At 48.1% G+C, this 18,552-nt stretch overlaps 1 protein-coding gene across 1 annotated transcript in view; it reads left to right on the plus strand.

Moving 5' to 3' along the window:
• The window catches only part of UBE3B (ubiquitin protein ligase E3B), a gene marked incomplete at its 5' end in the record, with an annotated part of 43,758 nt that overhangs the window by 16,049 nt on the left and 9,157 nt on the right, over positions 1–18,552 (plus strand). The window contains 9 exons of the mRNA XM_084253096.1: positions 377–540; positions 1,712–1,879; positions 5,097–5,268; positions 6,791–6,909; positions 7,778–7,892; positions 8,904–9,003; positions 13,157–13,276; positions 17,447–17,623; positions 17,753–17,863. Coding sequence (XP_084109222.1) covers positions 377–540; positions 1,712–1,879; positions 5,097–5,268; positions 6,791–6,909; positions 7,778–7,892; positions 8,904–9,003; positions 13,157–13,276; positions 17,447–17,623; positions 17,753–17,863 — 1,246 coding nt within the window. The remainder of the gene's footprint in view (positions 1–376; positions 541–1,711; positions 1,880–5,096; positions 5,269–6,790; positions 6,910–7,777; positions 7,893–8,903; positions 9,004–13,156; positions 13,277–17,446; positions 17,624–17,752; positions 17,864–18,552) is intronic.

Here is an 18,552-nt window from a genome sequence, read left to right on the forward strand (position 1 = left end):
GTTGTGGATATTTGTGGCCTGGGCCTGCAGGCCAGCTGTGAGGAGCAGGACAACACAGCAGGCACAAGGTGGCATTTGTCAGTGGGGTGGTAGGCAGGATGGAACCCGGCTAAAGAACAGATAGGGGGTGTCTGGGAGCCGACCATGTATGTGAAGACTGGGGAGACCGCTAATGTGGTGGCAGCACAGGAAGTCGGGGTAGAAAACGACAGAGAAAGAGAGAGGTTAGCACCTTACACGTCCACTTTACTCTGATGATCATCTTATGGGCTATGTTGAGTGGGGGCTCTGGCATCCCTCGGCGGAAGGCCCCTCCGGGAGCCAAGCTGACCATCTGTCATGTGGACTGACGCGCTAGTCTGCTGCTCTCTCCTAGCCTCAACGAGTCAATGCCCTTGATCACCAAGCAGCTGCAGTTCCTGTGGGGTGTGCCTCTGATCCGGATCTTCTTCAGTGACATCCTGAGCAAGAAGCTGCTGGAGAACCAGGAACCGGCCCACGTGCAACCAGTGTCCCCACAGAATGTGCTTCCCGTGAAAAGTGAGTGGCCAACTGTCCTTGGCTGAAGTATTGTTCCTGGTGGTTCCTGGGTACTGCACCCCTTGTTCATGTGACACTCTAACTTGTCCCAAAGATATCGATGCCGCTTAAATCAAGTTTGCATTTAGCAAGAGTGACAGACAATCCGTAGGAGTAGGAAACAAGGCCCAGGGAAATATAGGAGAATAAAATCAAGGTCGGGTATAGGGGAAACACATCTACAGCCCCTCCACGTATGCTACTGTGGTTATCTCTGAACTTCCATTTGGCTCTGAACTTTCTAGTAACCAAAATACAAAAGGATTTTTGCATTTATTTTTCTACTTATTCACAGAAAGAGCTGTTTCTTAGGGAAAATAAGTGTTTTTCTGGTTTCTAATTATAGGGGTTACTCATAAAGGAGCCACTGAGTCACTGGCCAGGTGGCACCCCTATTGCAGGGTCAGTGACAGGTGCCGAGGAAAGACTTCTTGTTGGCCACTCTGAGGAAAGGTCAGGACGTGCTGCCGCCACATCATTGTGGGGTTCCCTGCCTGTGGCAGATTGCCAAGTCCAGGGTGGCTTTAATCTTAGAACACCTAGTGTGTCGTAAGGCTCCTTCTGGATGCCATCCGTGAACGTGGGCTCATGAATATATTGGGTTGTCAGAAAAGTCGTGACGTATTTTTTTTCTGTGAAAAACAGGCTGTTTTAGCAGTATATAAATGGGAAGGTTTAAAACAGAAGTAGAATAATCAAAGAGAGGCAGAATACGACCTCATACTAAATATCAGTAATTGAGACTGACATACCTACTTCTGCCTAAAAGCATAGAAAATTGGGACTCAACCAGACTCCTTAACTTTTCTCCTCTTCCTCTAACAGTCCTTGGGATTTTCACCTTTGGAGGTGCTAAAAATCAGAGGTATGGTACAAGAGTCCCATGTAAGAGTCAGATATGCCTGGCTTGTTCTGAGAAATTTTCTGATTCTCTGAACAGGTCTTTGGGTTCTACCTAAAACCATATTGCTTTTCTAATTTATCCCAAAGAGATGACTTGAATCAAAGCAGCAGCCCCACTGTCTGGCTCGGCTGTCACTTGGAGCTTTGTTGAAATACTCTTCCCTTTGAAGGGTGGAATCTGGCAGATGGCTCAGCTTCTGCTCACACATTCCTTCTTCCCCTGTGCCAGATCTCCTGAAGCGTGCGTTTCAGAAGTCTGCATCGGTTCGGAATATTCTCAGGCCTGTTGGGGGGAAGCGCGTGGACTCCGCAGAGGTCCAGAAGGTCTGCAACATCTGTGTCCTCTACCAGACCTCGCTGACCACCCTCACCCAGATCCGGTTACAGATACTTACAGGTTTGCAGTCCCACGGTGCTTCTGTCGAGTCTCTTAGCAACTTTTCTTAGAAAAAGTTGGTTTCCCCCTGCTTTCCTTGCCCAGAAAATCGATTCTGAGGAAGAGTATTTTTGAACCATTGTCAGAGGTCTTAAATCGCTCCAACTAACCTTAATCTGAGCACTTTCAGTTCGTCCTGTAACCTGGCTCTTACTTTCATTATGAAGCACAATTTGCTTTGAAAAAGTTATTTTTTTCTGAATAGAAAATTTTAAAAAGGCAATGAAACAGAAAGGAGAAAATTTAAATCAGCCTTAATCCCACAACCTGAAGATGACCCCGTGCCTGCGTGTGCTCCACATACACATATACGTGCTGGGATTGAAGTTCAGAGCTTTATCCTACCCTTCCTAGTAATCACTTTAGAAGCATTTTATCATGTCAGAAATTCCTCACAAACTTCATTTTCATTGGCTGCATAGTGTCTCATTGCATGAACGTGGCCAACATTTTCATTTTTTATGTGAGCAAGGAAGAAAGTCCCCTCTGTGAACACAGAATTGGGTGTCCGAGGCTTTATAGCTGCAATGCAGGAGCGAGTGGTATGAACTGATATTATCAGGACAGAAAATCTATAGGCCATGAGGTTGTTTACTACATAAAGGGATTAGGAACTCTGCTGCATCTCACATTTGATAAAATCATAAATTGCTGCTTCTCTTTCATGCTTATTTATTCATCTCCAAATACCTTAGAGAGCCTCTACATGTGCAGGCACTGAGGATACTGAGGTGACTAGGACAACCCAGGTCTGTGTTCCCACGGGAATTATGTTCCAGAAATGGGGAGACCAATAGTAAGCAAATGAAAAATGTATCTGTATGACAGTGAAAATAACAAGAGACAGTGTTGGCTTGGACTTGAGCAGGATTTCTCAGACTTGGGACGGTTGACATTTTGGACAAGGCCATTCTTGGTTTTGGAAGCCGCCCTGCCACTGTCAAATATTCGTTCCTACCAGAGATGCCAGTAGCACCTCACTCCCCCGCTTCCCAGTTATGGTAACCAAACGTGTGCAGACATTGCCAAATGCTCCTTGGCCAGGCAAAACTATCCCTATTTGGAAACCTATTTGGTGTAGTGATGGAAATGGAAGCAGGAGGGTTTGTAGTGTCTTTTATAGGTTTGGGGGAGTGAGGACTGAAACCCTCAAAGATGATGCCAGATTTTTGGCTGCAGCAGCTGTGTAGATGCTCGTGACTTTTCCTGAGCTGGGAATGACCAGCCTGGGGTGGGGCTCATGGAGCCTGGAACATTCTATCTAGCTATAATGGGTGTGAGGAGCCCCCTGGACCTCAGCAGAGGTGCAGTCAGAAATACGAGTGCACAGGTGGGAGAGCAGCGGCCAGGTACGTGAGCAACAGAAAGTGTAAAGTCTTGGGATGGGGGCAGATTCCCTGAGGAGAGTGAAGAGGTAGAAGAGAAGGTGCCAGTACTGAACCTAGGTATCCCTTCCCCCAGTGTAAGGACTTGGGAAATCTATTGAAAGAGATAATTTTGAGGTTATAGCCAGTGTCCAACTTTTTAAGGTCATCAGAGATTTAAGCATCCCCCATTATTCCAATAAGAGAATCCAAAAAGAAGTTTTGTGGCCAACTTGAAAATAAATGTTTTTAAAAATGAAGATAAGCTGGTCTCTAAGTGTTACGTGTAATAGTCAAACTATTGGTATAGCTATACACAATTCAGACTGTGGAAAATAACAGTCTACTAAAAATGCTACTGGTTTTCTATTTTCACAATTTACAAAGCATCTTCACATGCATGGGGTAGCCTGGGCCACGCGCTGCAACTCTGACACAGCTCTGCAGGCACAGCACCTTCATTTCTACCTGAGTTTCTGGGGGTGCAGCCCGTGATGGACCTGTGTATGAGACTCTAAGTGAATATTCTCATCCACACCTCAGGGTCCATTCACCTGTGAGGGAGGTTTCTTTTCTTCTTTTGTCCTATAGAAGTTTATTTGTGATCACCACAATGTAACTACTTACTCTGCTGCTAATTATATAGTGAAGCTTCTACATTTTATAACCACATCCTATTACCCTTGCAAATGTGAGGTCAAGCTTCTAGGAATAATAACCAAATGGATGTTACATTTTTTTGCTAACTTTGTAATTCCTGCAGTTAACCCTTAAGCATCCATAAAGGGCACTGATTGTGCACCTGCTCCCACCCCCAGATTATCTTTGCTCAAAATTAAGTAATCCAGGGCGCCCCATAAAAGGAGAGTTACTTTAAGGCTCAAATGTTAGGTGACTCCCCCTTTTCTGAGGAATGATTTAAGGAACATACTTTACTGCATATTATGTGACACGAGGAACTTCCAAGCTGGACTATCTTAAGTCAGTGACTACATTGATGGATTAAAATCTTTCACTGGTGTAGCTGGTGTGTCAGAGGCCTTGTAGCCATCAGGAAGAAGACTTAAAATGTCCTCTGCCTCATCCAGGGTTAAATATTTGTCAACACTTGACAGTATCTCTGTTGCAGTCACTGTTTTCCCAGAGACACAACAGAGACACAGTAACAGAAGCAGATGAGAGGAAATCCCTGCTAACCGTGGGTGAGTCTGCAAGAGAATTCACAGCAAGGACAGCAAACAAAAACCTGGCACACCACTTGCTTTTGTAAATGAAGTGTTCTTGGAGCACAGCCACACTTACGTGTTGTCTGGCTGCTTTCGTCTGTGGTGGTGGTGTCGAGTGGTTGTGACATACTGTCTCCCCCGCAAAGCCTAAAAATATTTACCCTCTTGTCCTTCCCAGAAAAAATTTGCTGATCCCTGATTTAAAGCATAAACTCTGAGTCAGTCAGACTTGGGTTCTGCTCTAGGTTCTGACACTTAGTGGCTGGGTGATTTGGGGCCAATCACTTAATCTCTCTGTGATTCCTCTTCCTCCTTTACAAAATGGTAATAACATTGGGTTTCACAAGGTAGAAAGGAGATAACGCAGGCAGAGTTACTTAGAATGGCATCTGGCACAAGTAAGCACCCATTAAATAAATGCTAGCTATTGTTATTCTCATGGTGATAATGATTTTCTTAGTAATTGCAATCTTTCTCTTGTACACATTAACTGTTCACTAATAGGCTTAAGCATTTTGTTTTTGTACTGGGTAGGGGAAATAATGGATGGAGCCCCACCTGCAGCTTGCGTTTCTTTATCCTTTCCAGGTCTCACTTACCTGGATGACCTGCTCCCCAAACTGTGGGCATTTATCTGTGAGCTGGGGCCCCATGGGGGGTTAAAGCTCTTTTTGGAATGCCTCAACAATGACACTGAAGACTCCAAGCAGCTCTTGGCCATGCTGATGCTGTTCTGTGACTGCTCCCGGCACCTCGTCACGTAGGTTGACTGCGGTGGGGCTGAATCCCTTTCCTCAAATGTGCAGAGACCAGATTACAGTGTTGGAAGCAATGACCAGTTTGGGCCTGTGTGGCAGTGCCGCTAGAAGAATTAGATGAGAAAACATTTATGATGTGGGTGGCCTGTAATAGGGGTTCCGTAGTTGTCAGCTTCTCTTTCAGGGGAGCTGGTTCAGTACCACCAAGTGTGGGCTTTGGAATCTCCCAGAGCTGGATTCAAATTACCATTTACTTCCTGTATACCTTGCTAAAACATCCAGAGTCGGAGAACCAGGGTGTAAAATCTGGCTTACCCACTTCCTAAGGCACCCTGGGCAAGGAAACTAGGGACTCTACCTCTCGAGCCTCAGTTTCCTCATCTATGGACTGGAGTAACAATAGGCCTGCCTCTCTGCCACATGATAAGAATAGAAGAGATAATGCCCACAGAGTATTTAGTGTTATCTTTGGCACTCAGGAAGAACTCAGAACTATTATTCTTAACCATCTTTATCAAGCTGGCCCTGGACAAGTTGTTTAACCTCTGTAAGCCTTAGTTTCTAATCAGTTTGACAGTCTAATAGGGAGTGAATGAAAAACAAATGTTAAGTCCTTGGTACAGTATCTGGCACAGAGTGAGAAATTAACAAATGTTAGTCCCGTTCACAGCCTTTGTTCTTTAAACTTAAGTTCCTACTTGTGTACCTGGTATTCTTTCATTCCATTCACCCCCACCCAATTTGGTGAAGAATTGTAAGATAGAATGGCCCTTAGGTGGTGATGTTCAGACATGGCAGGGGGCGGGGGGTGGAGGCAGGGAGGTGGCAGATGAGGTAAGAATCACAGCGGGAGGGGCTCGCTGATCAGCTGGAGATGAGATGGGAGACCTGTAACAGCTGGTGAAGACACCACCCAGTGGCCCAGGATGGAGTCGAGCTCTGCAGTGAATGGAGCAGTTTGAAGAAATTTTGGATAGAGCTATATCTGAAATGATTCACTTAGTCATATGTTCTTTCAGATACTTTATTCATTCACAAAGACACATCAAGCGCCTAGCAAGGCCCATTAGTGTCTGTTATAGAGAATAAGATTCCTCACCTTTCCTCAGTAGACACAGACTCTTGCTTCCAATTCCTTGATATTCAAGCATAAATTAAGAAAGTTCTATTTACTTTTCAAGTAAGATAAACAGAATAGGGCTTATTATTATTTTTTCTTTCTTGGTTGTATTTTTAAACCTTTTACTATGAGCAGTTTCAGGTAAGTAGAAAGTGGACAGAATAATGTGAAGCCTTACGTGCCCATCACATGACCAGCTTCCACAGCTCCCAGCCCGTGGCCCGGTTGCTTCGTCTCTAACACTTCCCAGATTATTGTGATCCTTGACAGCACATCATTGTGTCTGAATTTGATCTAAAGTTAGAGCCTATTCTAACACCTTATGCTATGTGTCTAGTAAGAGGTACAGATCTCATTTTCCCCCCTTTTCTCAGTGTGAAATCGTAGCTAATTTTCTGTTTTAGGATCCTTGATGACATTGAAGTTTATGAAGAGCAAATTTCGTTCAAACTGGAAGAATTGGTCACCATCTCCTCTTTTCTGAATTCCTTTGTGTTTAAAATGATCTGGGATGGAATTGTAGGTAAGGTAAAGACATTAGCCATCGGTTAAGTGTCTGTAACAGCTGATCCTTGGCATCATTGTATACGAAAGTTAATTGAAAAGGCACATTCATTTACATAATTAGATGTTTTATTTCTTCGCTCTCTGATCTCTTAAGGTAGTAGTGTGGTTATGAAAGTCTTACTCCCCCAGATCCTTCAAGATTTACATTTGTGTGTAAAGGGTTATTAATGATGATTACTTTTGCCCTGAATCTCCTTTTGAGTCTTTGAATCGATTTCCATGAAGATAAATGCTTTGCCGGGTCATGTTTTAAACTAGAGTCCAGCCTCCAACGTGTCTCCCACTGTTCAACACCAGGTGCCTTAGATTAAAAGGAACTTGGGGCCTCCCCAGTGGCGCAGCGGGTTGAGCGCTGTGCTGTGGAGCTGTCCGCAGCCTCTGCAGCATGGGTTCGATTCCTGGCTGGCAAGGGAGATTCCCACATGGCAGACCTCTCCTGTCTCGCCCACTGCTCCCCTCAGCAGTGCTTTCAGTCTGTCTGCCTGTTCTGCTCCCCGCTGTCTTATCTGGTGAATCCTCTCAGGCCTGTACCCCAGTTCTTTTATAAAAATAAATAAATCTTTAAAAAAAATAAAATAATAAAAGGAACTTGGATGACACTAGGGGGAGGCAGTGTGTGTGACTGTGTCGAGACACTCAGCTCCTGCAGACACTTGGAGCATACCCAAAGGTGTGTTTTAATTCCATCGGTTCCCCATCAAATTCCGAGCGAGGGAGATGGAGAACTTGATGGAACGTAATAAAGGAAGGAGACAGAGACTGTCCTTGCTCTCCTGTTGTGATCATGTCCATGAGTGTGACTATACAGGTTGTTTGCCCTACAGAGAATGCCAAGGGAGAGACCCTGGAGCTGTTCCAGTCTGTCCACGGCTGGCTGATGGTGCTCTATGAGCGGGACTGTCGCCGGCGCTTTGCTCCTGAGGACCACTGGCTGCGAAAGTGAGCATCGGGGTTGGGAGGAGGTGTGTGGTACGAGCCAGGCTCAGGTGGGTGTGCAGGTTCATTGTGGATTGGGGCAAATGGGTAAGGAATCTTGGACCCCTTGGTAGATTTGACAGGCCTTGAATGCTGAAGCAGGGAGGCTGGGAGGCTGGCAGCACCTGAGCCTTCCAGCCCCCACGATCTCTGTGCTTTGTCTCTCATGAAGATCTCTGTCATAATGGTCTCTTGACCCAGGCGTCCATACTTATAGGTACGCATGCCCAGTGCTCTCTGGCTTCTTGGCCCAGGTATCTGTAATCATCAGTGCGCGTGCCCCATGCTCATACTGCTCAGCCCGGGTCCGTGCATGCCATGGGTAGCAGCTATAGAGGCTCGCTGCAGGAGGCAAAAAGGAACCTGACCCACTCCATTTTCTCTACAGACTGTATGGAAGCCAGAGTGCCTCTGCCACACCCTGGCAGTGAAGTACTTGTCAGCACTGACCACCTGGCAGTTGCTTATGCCCAGACTTGCTTACAGCAAAGATTACTAGGGCTCGTGAGTGGTAACAAAGCCAGCTCACATCTAGTAGATGTTTATTATTCAGCTGAACTGAGCAGCAGGTTATGATAGTTAAATGGCAGTTTTATCAGCAGGGTGGAAACTGCAGCAGGCTTTTCCAGGGGTGGGAGTGGGTGGGAGGAATCTTGCAACAACTAAATATAAGATCGAGTCTGATTTTTATCAATAGCGTGCCTTGGGTAACTCTTAAAGCTGCGGGGACTGGTGAGCTTCTTTTGTAAAGAGCAGGGGGTAAACATTTTAGGCCCTGCCTGCCAGCCTTGGGGCAGCTGCTCCACTCTGCCACTCACAGACATAGTACTAACATGAATGAGCATGGTCATTAAAACTTGATTTACAGAAACAGCAGCAGGCTGGTCGTGGCCCCTGGGATGTGGTTCGCCAACCCCATGCTAGAGAGTGGCTTACTTGTTTTAATTATACCAATCCTGCATCTTTCTTTTTAAGAGATCTCAAACCTAGTGTGCTCTTCCAAGAACTTGACAAGGATAGAAAACGGGCGCAGCTGATCCTGCAGTACATCCCTCACGTCATTCCTCATAAAAACGTGAGTAGGACCTGGTTCCTAGCGTGTCTTTCTATCCCATTGCGTGGTTCCAGACTTTCTGTCTTTCAGTAAATGAAATCAGTTCATTCAGCAACTGCAGACATTGACTGGACCTTACTGTGTACCAGGTCTTCTGCTCAGTACTGGAGAGACAGGCGCAGGGCTGTGCAAACTGACTTTCAGACTGGGTTGGGATGTGTGCTATGGAAGTGGACCGGACAGGGGTGTGGTCTGCTGGAGTTGGGGAGGAGCTCAGGAGAGCAGCTGTGTTTATAGGCCTGGGGTGAGAGACATTGCCCCAGAAGAACCAAACATCTGACAGGGGAGAACACAAAGGAGAAAGTCAAGAAATGAGGTTGAGGTTTGTAGGTCCTGGAGCAGGAAGGGCCTTGTACACCAAGGGCTGGAGTTTGGATTTTGTCTGAAGCCATTGGAGGGTTTTAACAGAGCTTTGAGGCCCCTGTCTGAGAAGTGCTTTAGGAAGCACCTTCCGGCTATTGTGTGGAGGACAGGCTAGACATGGAGGGTGTGGTGGTAATCTCACTGGACACGAGTGGGGCACGGGTGTGGAGAGACAAGAAAGCCAAGAGATTTTTAAGGAGGCACCTTCAGGCTCTGGGAATGATACAGGCAGGTAGGAAGGAATTCAGGTGATGATGCTCAGGTGTCTAGTTTGTTATGAGTGGCAAGCCTGAGGTAGGGGCACAGGCAAGAGCAGGTCTGGCAAGTGGAGCTGAGGCCCACTATGGGCAGGCAGCATGTGAGGTATCTGTGGCTCCATGAGGCCAATGGCCACATGGGTCTGGAACTAGGAGAGGGGTGGGACTGGAGGTAGACTCGACATGTGGACAACACCCACATCTCCTCACTGCATTCATCGTCACGGGCAAGGTGGTCAGGGAACAGACTGATGGGGAAGACCCGGAGACTGAGGCCAGAGCCCCGAAGGACTCCCCCCTTAGAGGCCCAGCACAGGAAAGCAGGAATCAGAGAAAAGGAGCCAGGAGGGTGGTGTCACCCACCTGAGTGAAGTGAGAGACTTGGGGAGGGTCAAGTACTGTGGCGAGAGCATCCAGGAAGCAGAGCATTGCTGGTGTAGTGCCTGGACTCCTGACAATGCTTTGCTCTCTCAGAAGAGGCGCTAAAGAGCCTGGCTGTGCCCTTTCTTTCCTTTCTGTTTTTTTAAAAAAATAGATATTTTTAGAAAAGCAGAGATCACATTTTTCTAAATCAAATCTCTCTTTTCAGAGATACTTGCTTACTTTCTGAGATCATTTAGACCTTGACATTACACTTACGGTGCTGTTCATTACCCTTGAAGCAGTGATTCACAAGTGAAGGTAGCTGTTTAAATTCTTGACAGCAGAGCCTCTCAGAAACCAGGGACCCCGCAGAGATGACTTAGTCAAAAGTGCCCTCCATGAGGGTGCCCCTTCAACAGTACCCCTGACCTTGCCTCAGCGAACTCGAGGCTTTGAGCAGCCGGTGTTGTATGTTTGACTCTCCGGCGATGGGACCTGCTTCTCGGTGATGTCTAGCCCCCGTCTCTGAGCAGCCACGAGGAGCGGCAGCCCTAAGCTCCTGGCATTGGCAGACGACTCTGTTTGCCTTCTGAGGATTCTGTTTTCCAGGGTTGCATCCTTCCCTTCTCCCACTGGCCCCCACCGGAGGGTTTCTAGCCCTCCATCTTGTGGGTCTCGTCCAGTTTTCTGGAGTCGGACTCGATACACAGTGCCTCGTCCTGGGCCGATGTGTCCAAATTCAGCCCCACGCAATGGCGTCCGGTGACTCCACGGCTTAGATGCAGTTCACAGGCAGTGTGCCTGGACGCCCGGGCTTCACGGGAGGTGAAAGCTGTTGAGAAGGAGTGAAGTGTGTTGGACACCACTTGCCACCTGAGTTCACAGTGTCAATACCGGGTCCTGCTATATTCTTGGCAATGGTGTCATTTGGCCAAGCTGGGTTGGTTTGTTTTTGAAATAACGTTAATTTTTATTTCAATGTACATGCTTTTTAAAACCTCTTAGTTAGGCCATAAATACTTACTAAGTTGTTAGGATTTAACTACTTAGTAAATGGAATTGTTAGGCATTCCTCTTGACCTAAGATTACCGTGAAAAAAATCACTGAGCCATTAGGGGTACTGTGAACAAGAAATTTGGGGACCTCTGAGGTTAGTTGTCCTGATTTTGAGTCCAGGCTGTGTTCTAATCCTCACCATTTTGCAGGGAATGGGGGGAGCCTTGCTTAAGATTGCCTTCAAGGCCATTTCTCCTTGTAAAATCGCTTTTCTCTCCCTTGGGAAATGAGGGCCCTTCCTTGTCTCTGGGTCCCTGCCCCACCTGGGAGGGTCCTAGGCTGGTCTGTTCGAGTGGCTAGGGTGCCCTGTTGTCCCCCATCTCAGGCTTCCCTTCCCTCTCAGTGGGCTGCAACCCACCCTCTCCCTCTGGCTGGAGCCACGAGAGGGAAGCAGGATGCCCACAGGGCCACCTTCTCTCTCATCTGCTACCACTCTGCGCGCTGAGCCCTGCCTTGTCCTGGATCTCACTCGCGTGGATGGCCTCGATGTCTTTCTTGCTTTGACAGCAGCACTTTGTTCTGTGCATGCTCTTACTTTCTTCAACATGTCTCTGCACAGTTCTTCTCCCGACCACTGCCAGACTATGCCTTGTTTTGGCCGAGAAGGCCTAGAGCCGGGTGGGGTCAGCCGGGGCTTGTAGTGTGGCTTCCCCTGCCTCCCACTCCGTGACCTCAGGTGAATCTGTTCCTCATCTGTGACTTGGGAGGTTCAGGATTCGTACCAGTTGTCCACAGAGGTCTCCAGCCCCTTGAAAGCTGGTTAAGGTAACCCCATGGTAATCCAGAGCCCCTCCAGTCTCCCCTGGGCTCCGAGGCGGCTGGCGTTCTCATGGTCACCTCTGCACGGCTGCTGCTCTGCCAATTCTCCACTTGGGTTGCTTTAACCTGCACATGAGGCCCATCTTCGGCCCTGTGTTCCACAAAACGCCTCCCCTTCTTCCAATGCTCATACTCAAGGTTTTAGGGTAGGTCACAGGAGGCAGTCATGTCAGTCAGTCATGTCATACCTGTTCCTGAAAGTCTCCTGTTCCCCAACCATAAAAAGGAGTAACAAGAGTGGCCCTCCTTGCTGCTCCTCAGGCCTGCACTCCCTACAGCACTGCTCTCGAGCCCCAAGAGCTTTTGAGACTTTTCAGAGCACTTCAGTTTTGCTTCTCAACTTGTAAACCAGCCCCACTGAGCTGTTTCACGAACCCCCCTCTCTGCTGAATACAGCCCCTTTCAAGAGGCCATTGGCAGTTGCTTTTTACAACCATATTTTCTTCATAGACCTTATGTAATGATGAAATGAAAATACTCTGGCCCCCTTGTACGTGGTTAACCCTCACACTGTTGCTGGTCTTGTGACTGCTGCTCTTATTTGTATTTTATTAAGCTCTTGACTTTTGCGTAATTCCCATTTTTTTAAAAAAAAGCAACTGTAGTTGGATATATTTATTTGTTCTGCTGCCACTATTTGAGTGACATTATAGCAATGATTCTCAAACCCAGGGTGGGACAAAGGGTCGTGCTGTCCTAAAGGGGCTTTTCAGGATCTTGAGAATGGAGTCTTTTTGGACGATAATTGAGAAGAATTACTATTGGGACCGTGGTGTGCTTGAGGGCACAAAGGAGACAGATAAAAAGGTCAGGGACCTTTATTCTGTGGGATCATTTTTAAAATTTCTGACAGTGGAAAAAAAAGACCTTTGAAATGTTTCTGTTTTTTAGATTCATAATATTGATTTCCTTTACTGCTGGCACAACTGTAGAAAACCTCCGCAGCTTTTCTTGCCACCAGCTTTTTACTGTGGATTATTGACAGAACCAGAATGATTTTCTTGCCGTCTGTTCTTAGCTGGACTCCAGCTGCAGCCAGCTACTCTTTCTGGGGCCTTTCTTTCTTGGCCTCCATTCAGCTATATTCCCAAGAGTAATTGGGGGTGTTTGCTAATCCCACAAGTCCCTTCTATCTCAAAGCATCCCATTCTGGTTGCCTCTCAACTGACTTAAATGTCGCTGATATTTATGTAGTGCGTTTTAGAGAATCATCAGTCGCTGACCCCGTTGCTGGTCTCTCCTTTGCTTATTTCAGAGAGTGCTCCTGTTCCGAAACATGGTTACCAAGGAGAAGGAGAAACTGGGGCTTGTGGAAACCAGCTCCGCCTCCCCCCATGTCACTCACATTACTATCCGCCGGTCCCGGATGTTGGAGGTGAGACGCCTGCCCCAACAAGGTGCGGCCTGCGACGTGTAGCATTGTCAGTGGGTGATCTGTTGCCTCTGAACTGTTCCTGTCTCTGCTTGATCTAATGACATGGAAATCAATCTCTGGGAGCAGGAAAGGAAACAAGTGTTTCCCAAGAACTGTTGGATTTAGCATGTTCTCAATGCTGGGGGTCCACTGTAGAATCTCTCTTCTTTACCCCTCACCCCCCTGGGCTGGAGCTTCAGACAGCTTGTGCCTCTTTGAAATGAAGACAAGAACTGCCACATGCAGACATTCTTACATCAGTGCAGACTCCAATTGTCCCAGCAGGCACTTTGCCCAGCCCCAACTGTGAATGTGGAGGCTGGAGGGGAGGTGTTGAGTTTACTGAGCCATATTAGGAAACAGTTAGCACAGAGCTGTAAGTCCTATGTAGCCATATACTCCTGCGATACGGTCAACTGGCCTACCTTAGTGAAAGCCAGTGTCCAGGATCAAAATGTAAGTAGAAACAGGTGCCTATCTTCAGAACACTTGACCACCATGTGACAGAAGATTGTTGCAATGTATTGATTTTGTTGAACCTGCGGGAACACTGTCCTAATAAATTCACACCCTCACAGTGTCTGCATTGTATGGTCACACGTTCCTCCAGGGTCGTGCAGTGCACAGCCTGCCTGTGTGTGCCAGCCCTGCCCGCGGTGGAGTTGGTGATTGAGCCCCAAGTTCCCTGGAGAGGTTTGACCTGATTTGCCTGGGCTAGTTCTTTAGACCTTTCCTCACACTCTACCACAGTTCCTCATTAGCACCTTTTGCAGTGTGGGGCAGTCACGGGATCCTGGACAGACTTGGCCACATTGCTAGCTACCAGCAAAGAGCAAAGGCAGCCGCTCTTCCTCCCCACTCATTTTCCTTTTCTTCCTTGGGGCAGTCACACTCCTTCTAGGAGAGCTCCTTTCTGTCCCCTGCCCACTGGTGATTGGCATCGAGCTCCCCCAGGGAAAGCAGCCCGTGGTAAACATGATATGTTTGGCATTCTTCAAAGCAGAGAATAAAAAGTTAAGTGCAGGGACCTTGCAGGTCACAGGAATGAGTCAGGCTGGCTGAGTGTGTCTCGGTGCAGGGGCATCTGGTTTGCATGCCAACCAAATAGAAAATAGAAAGTCTTCGCTTTCTTTGGTTTCTCTCATTTTTCCTAAACAGAACCCTTGGTCTGAATAACTCAACAGATCCAACGCACAATGGGGTTGATAAAAAACAACTGACACCACGCCGCAGTTTAGGGGGTGCTTAGAGAGGAGTAGGCAAGTGATAATCCTATGCCCAATCCCCACCCTAAAGAGAGGCTCCTAGCTGGTTGCCTGTGGAGACTTGGCTCCATAATGCTCTGGTTTCTTGAGAGAAGCCCAAAGTCCAGGATATTGTGTGAAACCCCTAGATCTTTTATGCTGTGAGTTTGTGAAATTTCATGAAGTATCTAAAGGACAAAAAACATGTCTTCCCTCTGAATTAAACTCAGGGACCACCTGTTCGTAGCCTCTGCTTTTTCTCAAAGAAAGGGCCCAATTGTATTGTAGAAATTCCTTCCTCCTGCACCTTCCTCATCAGACCCATTGGCACCTCTCCTGTCCCTTAAAGTCCTCGGGTCTACCCTGCCCTCTCAGATGTGGCCAGCACTGGCAGGAAGAGTTTGGGTGCTAGAGATGGACGGTGTGTCCCCTGAGAGTGAAGTCTCCCCAACTCCCTCCTCGAGGGCCATTGTTTAGGAGAAATTGCTTGACATCCTGTGGCCTGGTCTGCTTTTGTAAACACAGGGACATCAAAGGAGGGATGTCTGTCTGAAGCTTTAGACAAAGTCCATTTTCCTCTTTACTTCCCAATATCGTATATCTTGTCATGAAATTGACCGATGTGTTTAGATTGAGTTCCCAGACACCAGTTATTCTCATGCACTGATAGATTGGTTATTAGAACGTGAGAGCTCAGTGGCCTTTGCTTGATCTGGACACAAGGGGGCATTGAAAGCTGGTATAAGATTCATAGGAGACCCTAGGCCTCCATTGTGTTATCTTTTCTTGTGGTTCTGTTATAGGTGGTGCATCTGTGCTAGGCTTCCAAGTGTTAGTCTCAAGACCTGCAGGAAGGCTGCTTCTCACAGAGCAGATGGCATATTGGAGCTGGAACACTAACATTTCAGAACTAGAAGGAAACAGTTGTCCAGCCCTTTCCCTCACAGAACTCAAGCCAGAGAATTCAAATTCTCAAGGTCAAGGTCACTCAGGTATCAGAGAGAGACCCAACCTGGGAGTCGATGCTTCGGTGCCCAGGTCACTGAGATCAGTAGGAAGGAGTGATGCCCACCCCTACTCACGTTCCCAGGGGCACGGGTAGAATCTCTGTGTGTAGCACTGGTGCCAAGGGCACTAGGTGCAGCAGGGTCTGTGTCAGGGGAGGCAGGTGGGAATTCCTCTGCAGTTTTTCAAAGAGGTGGCTGATGGGCTAATGCAGCAAAATAGTGATTGGAGTCTGGCAAGCGTTGTTTGCGCCCCTCCCCTGAGCTTGCCCAGTGCTTCCGCATAGACCATCTCCTCTAATCGGAATAGTCACAAACTCGCTCGCGTGCATTAAGGTGAGGGGCATCACTCTAGAGCAGAACGGAGGAAATGCTGCAGCAGGAATGTGTTAGAATTCACCTGTCCTTGAGTCAGTGCAAGGTAATCATCTTAAATTTAAGCAGAATGATTCAAGTGCTGTAGCATCTGCGTGGTCTGTTTTCTTCTCTTTTCGTCTAATGGTTCTCAAAATCCATGTGCATAACAAGTGTTTCAGAATTGCATTCCAAGCCGTTTCCTGTTCCTTTAGTGACTTAGGGCACTTCAGAGGTAGTTTTTTCCTTGCATGCTAACTTTGGAGCCTGGCCCCTACCTACATAAGATTAAGAGCCACCATAGGACAGTCTTTTGAATCACTGGGTGAGTGGAGAAGTGTGACTTTCGGGAAGGCAGCGTGGGCTCCCCAAAGACAGGTCTTGTCATACTGGCCTTGTCTGCTTTGTGACAGGGCCCAGACTGGCAGATGAGGGGATGCTGTGGGGACAGTCCATCTCAGGGTCACCAAAGGTTGAACAGCTCTGCACTTGGGACTGAGCGGGAGAAATCTAGGGTGGCCTTGAAATTGCAGTAGACTTGCAACTTAGTGGTGCTATGCAAAGACATCGATTTCCCTCTGGCAAGAGGCCTCAGGTTGCGCCCTGCCCTGTCCCACACTCAAAAATGAAACCCTAAGCAGCCTGCTTATGAGCCCCTGTACATGCCAAGAACACATTAGGTAACAGACTCAGGAGCCAGGAAGCCCCCAACTGATTAGAATCGAGACACACTGAACAAGACGAGTTAGTCGGGGAACTCTTACGCAGCGCCCTAGCGTCCTGGTTGGGAGAAACTGACTGTGTGTCTGGAGAGAGCTGACTATGAGCCAGAGGAGCAAGAAGAACCCTCAGGCTTTTGCCTCCCTGCTCCTGCCCTCACCCAGACCCCAGATGGCTACTGCCCCCTCCATCTCCCTGCTTGTGACCCCGGCCCCTCCACCCATGTGCTCTGCTGCCAAGAGAAGTGTTTCCCAAGACAGAGCCAGCCACGATGCCCCTGCAAAGACACTTCTGGGGCTCCCGTCACCCTCAGCATAGTACGTGAACTCCTCAGCTTGGTCACAAGGCCTTTCCTGATCTGTGGAAAGGAGCCGAGGGCTGGAGAGAATTTTGATTTCTCATCTTACAGCCATCCACAGGTATGATTGATTCATTGGCTGTTTTTCTCTTCTTATCATAAGCTAAAGGATATTCTTAGCATTACAAAGAAGCGAGGAGACCCTGTCCCAGGTCCTCCCAGGGCGCTCGTCAGGACTCCTTGGCTAATTTCCCCCACCTCACGGCTCTGCGTCCTCTTGAGGGCAGTGTCCCCTCGCCAGAGAGCAGTAAAGTCACATCCCCAAATGCATTTTCCTTTCTCCAGGCTCTCACAGTGGGTGTGACCTGCTCTTCTTGTGCACCCCTGCGTCTCACCTTGCACTTTTAGAGCCACATGGGGAAGGTGTCCCATTCTTGGGAGCCTTATGGGGGAACCCTGAGTCTTGAAAAGGCCTGGTGTCCCTAATGGTTTGTAATTGTGCCCTTTGCAGGACGGCTATGAGCAGCTTCGGCAGCTTTCCCAGCATGCCATGAAGGGCGTGATCCGTGTGAAATTTGTCAATGACCTCGGGGTGGACGAGGCAGGGATTGATCAAGATGGTGTTTTCAAGGAGTTCTTGGAAGAGATCATCAAGAGGGTGTTCGACCCCGCACTCAATCTGTTCAAGGTATTTAAGGGGAACAAGAGCAGGGTTGACGGCAGCTAAATTCAAAGTGACAAATGAGAAGTGAAGGACTAGGCGGATTTGTTACAAGGTGTGTAACCCCCTGACGCTCCCCAACCTTTTGCCTTGCAGACAACCAGCGGGGACGAGAGGCTCTACCCCTCACCCACGTCCTATATCCATGAGAATTACCTGCAGCTCTTTGAGTTTGTGGGAAAGATGCTGGGGAAGGCGGTGTATGAGGTAGGCATGCTAAGGAGCATGGGACTGGGACAGAAAATAAAATGTTAAAAATAATGTGGGTTTCATACACATTTATGTGGCCAGGCCCAGCCTGTCCTGAGGGTAGAGTTGAGGAAATAAGAGCAGGAACCAAGATTTACCAGACCTAGTCCTCAGTGCTTTCCATGTGTTCGCTCTGATCCTCAGCGGTCCTGCGCGTGGCCGCTGACTCCCTGTTCACAGAGGATGAGAACTGAGGCTCCAGGAGTCACTAAGCCAGAGTCTCGTCACTAGTTCAGGGTGGAAACTGAATTCAGAGCCAGGCGGCCCTGAGCCCTAAGCCAACCCTCTGCTTCTCTGAGGGGGGAGGGGTGGTTGGCCAGAGCCAGGTCTCATGTGGAAGCTTCATCCTAGTCATGGGGGGCAGCATTTTGTGGGGCTTGATAGTTGTTAGAGTCATTCTAAAATATCATGATTTGAGTGAGTCCGTATCACAGTGAGCCAGAGGCACCTGGAGCTGCTGGGAGACTAGAACCCATCTGCTGGCAGACTGGTCAGCCCAGCCAGCCATGCGGCAGCTCGCTTCCTGACGCACCTCTTCCCTGCGGGGCTGGCCCTGGTCACTGGGGCTGGTGGGAGCTGCCATCCTCACTGTGAAGAGGATGGTTATCTTCCACCTTGGTCTCTGGGGTCAGGGGTCTTGGGAGGTC

This window comes from Talpa europaea (genome assembly GCF_964194135.1).
Source record: "Talpa europaea genome assembly, chromosome: 14".
Classification (NCBI taxonomy): Eukaryota; Metazoa; Chordata; class Mammalia; order Eulipotyphla; family Talpidae; genus Talpa; species Talpa europaea.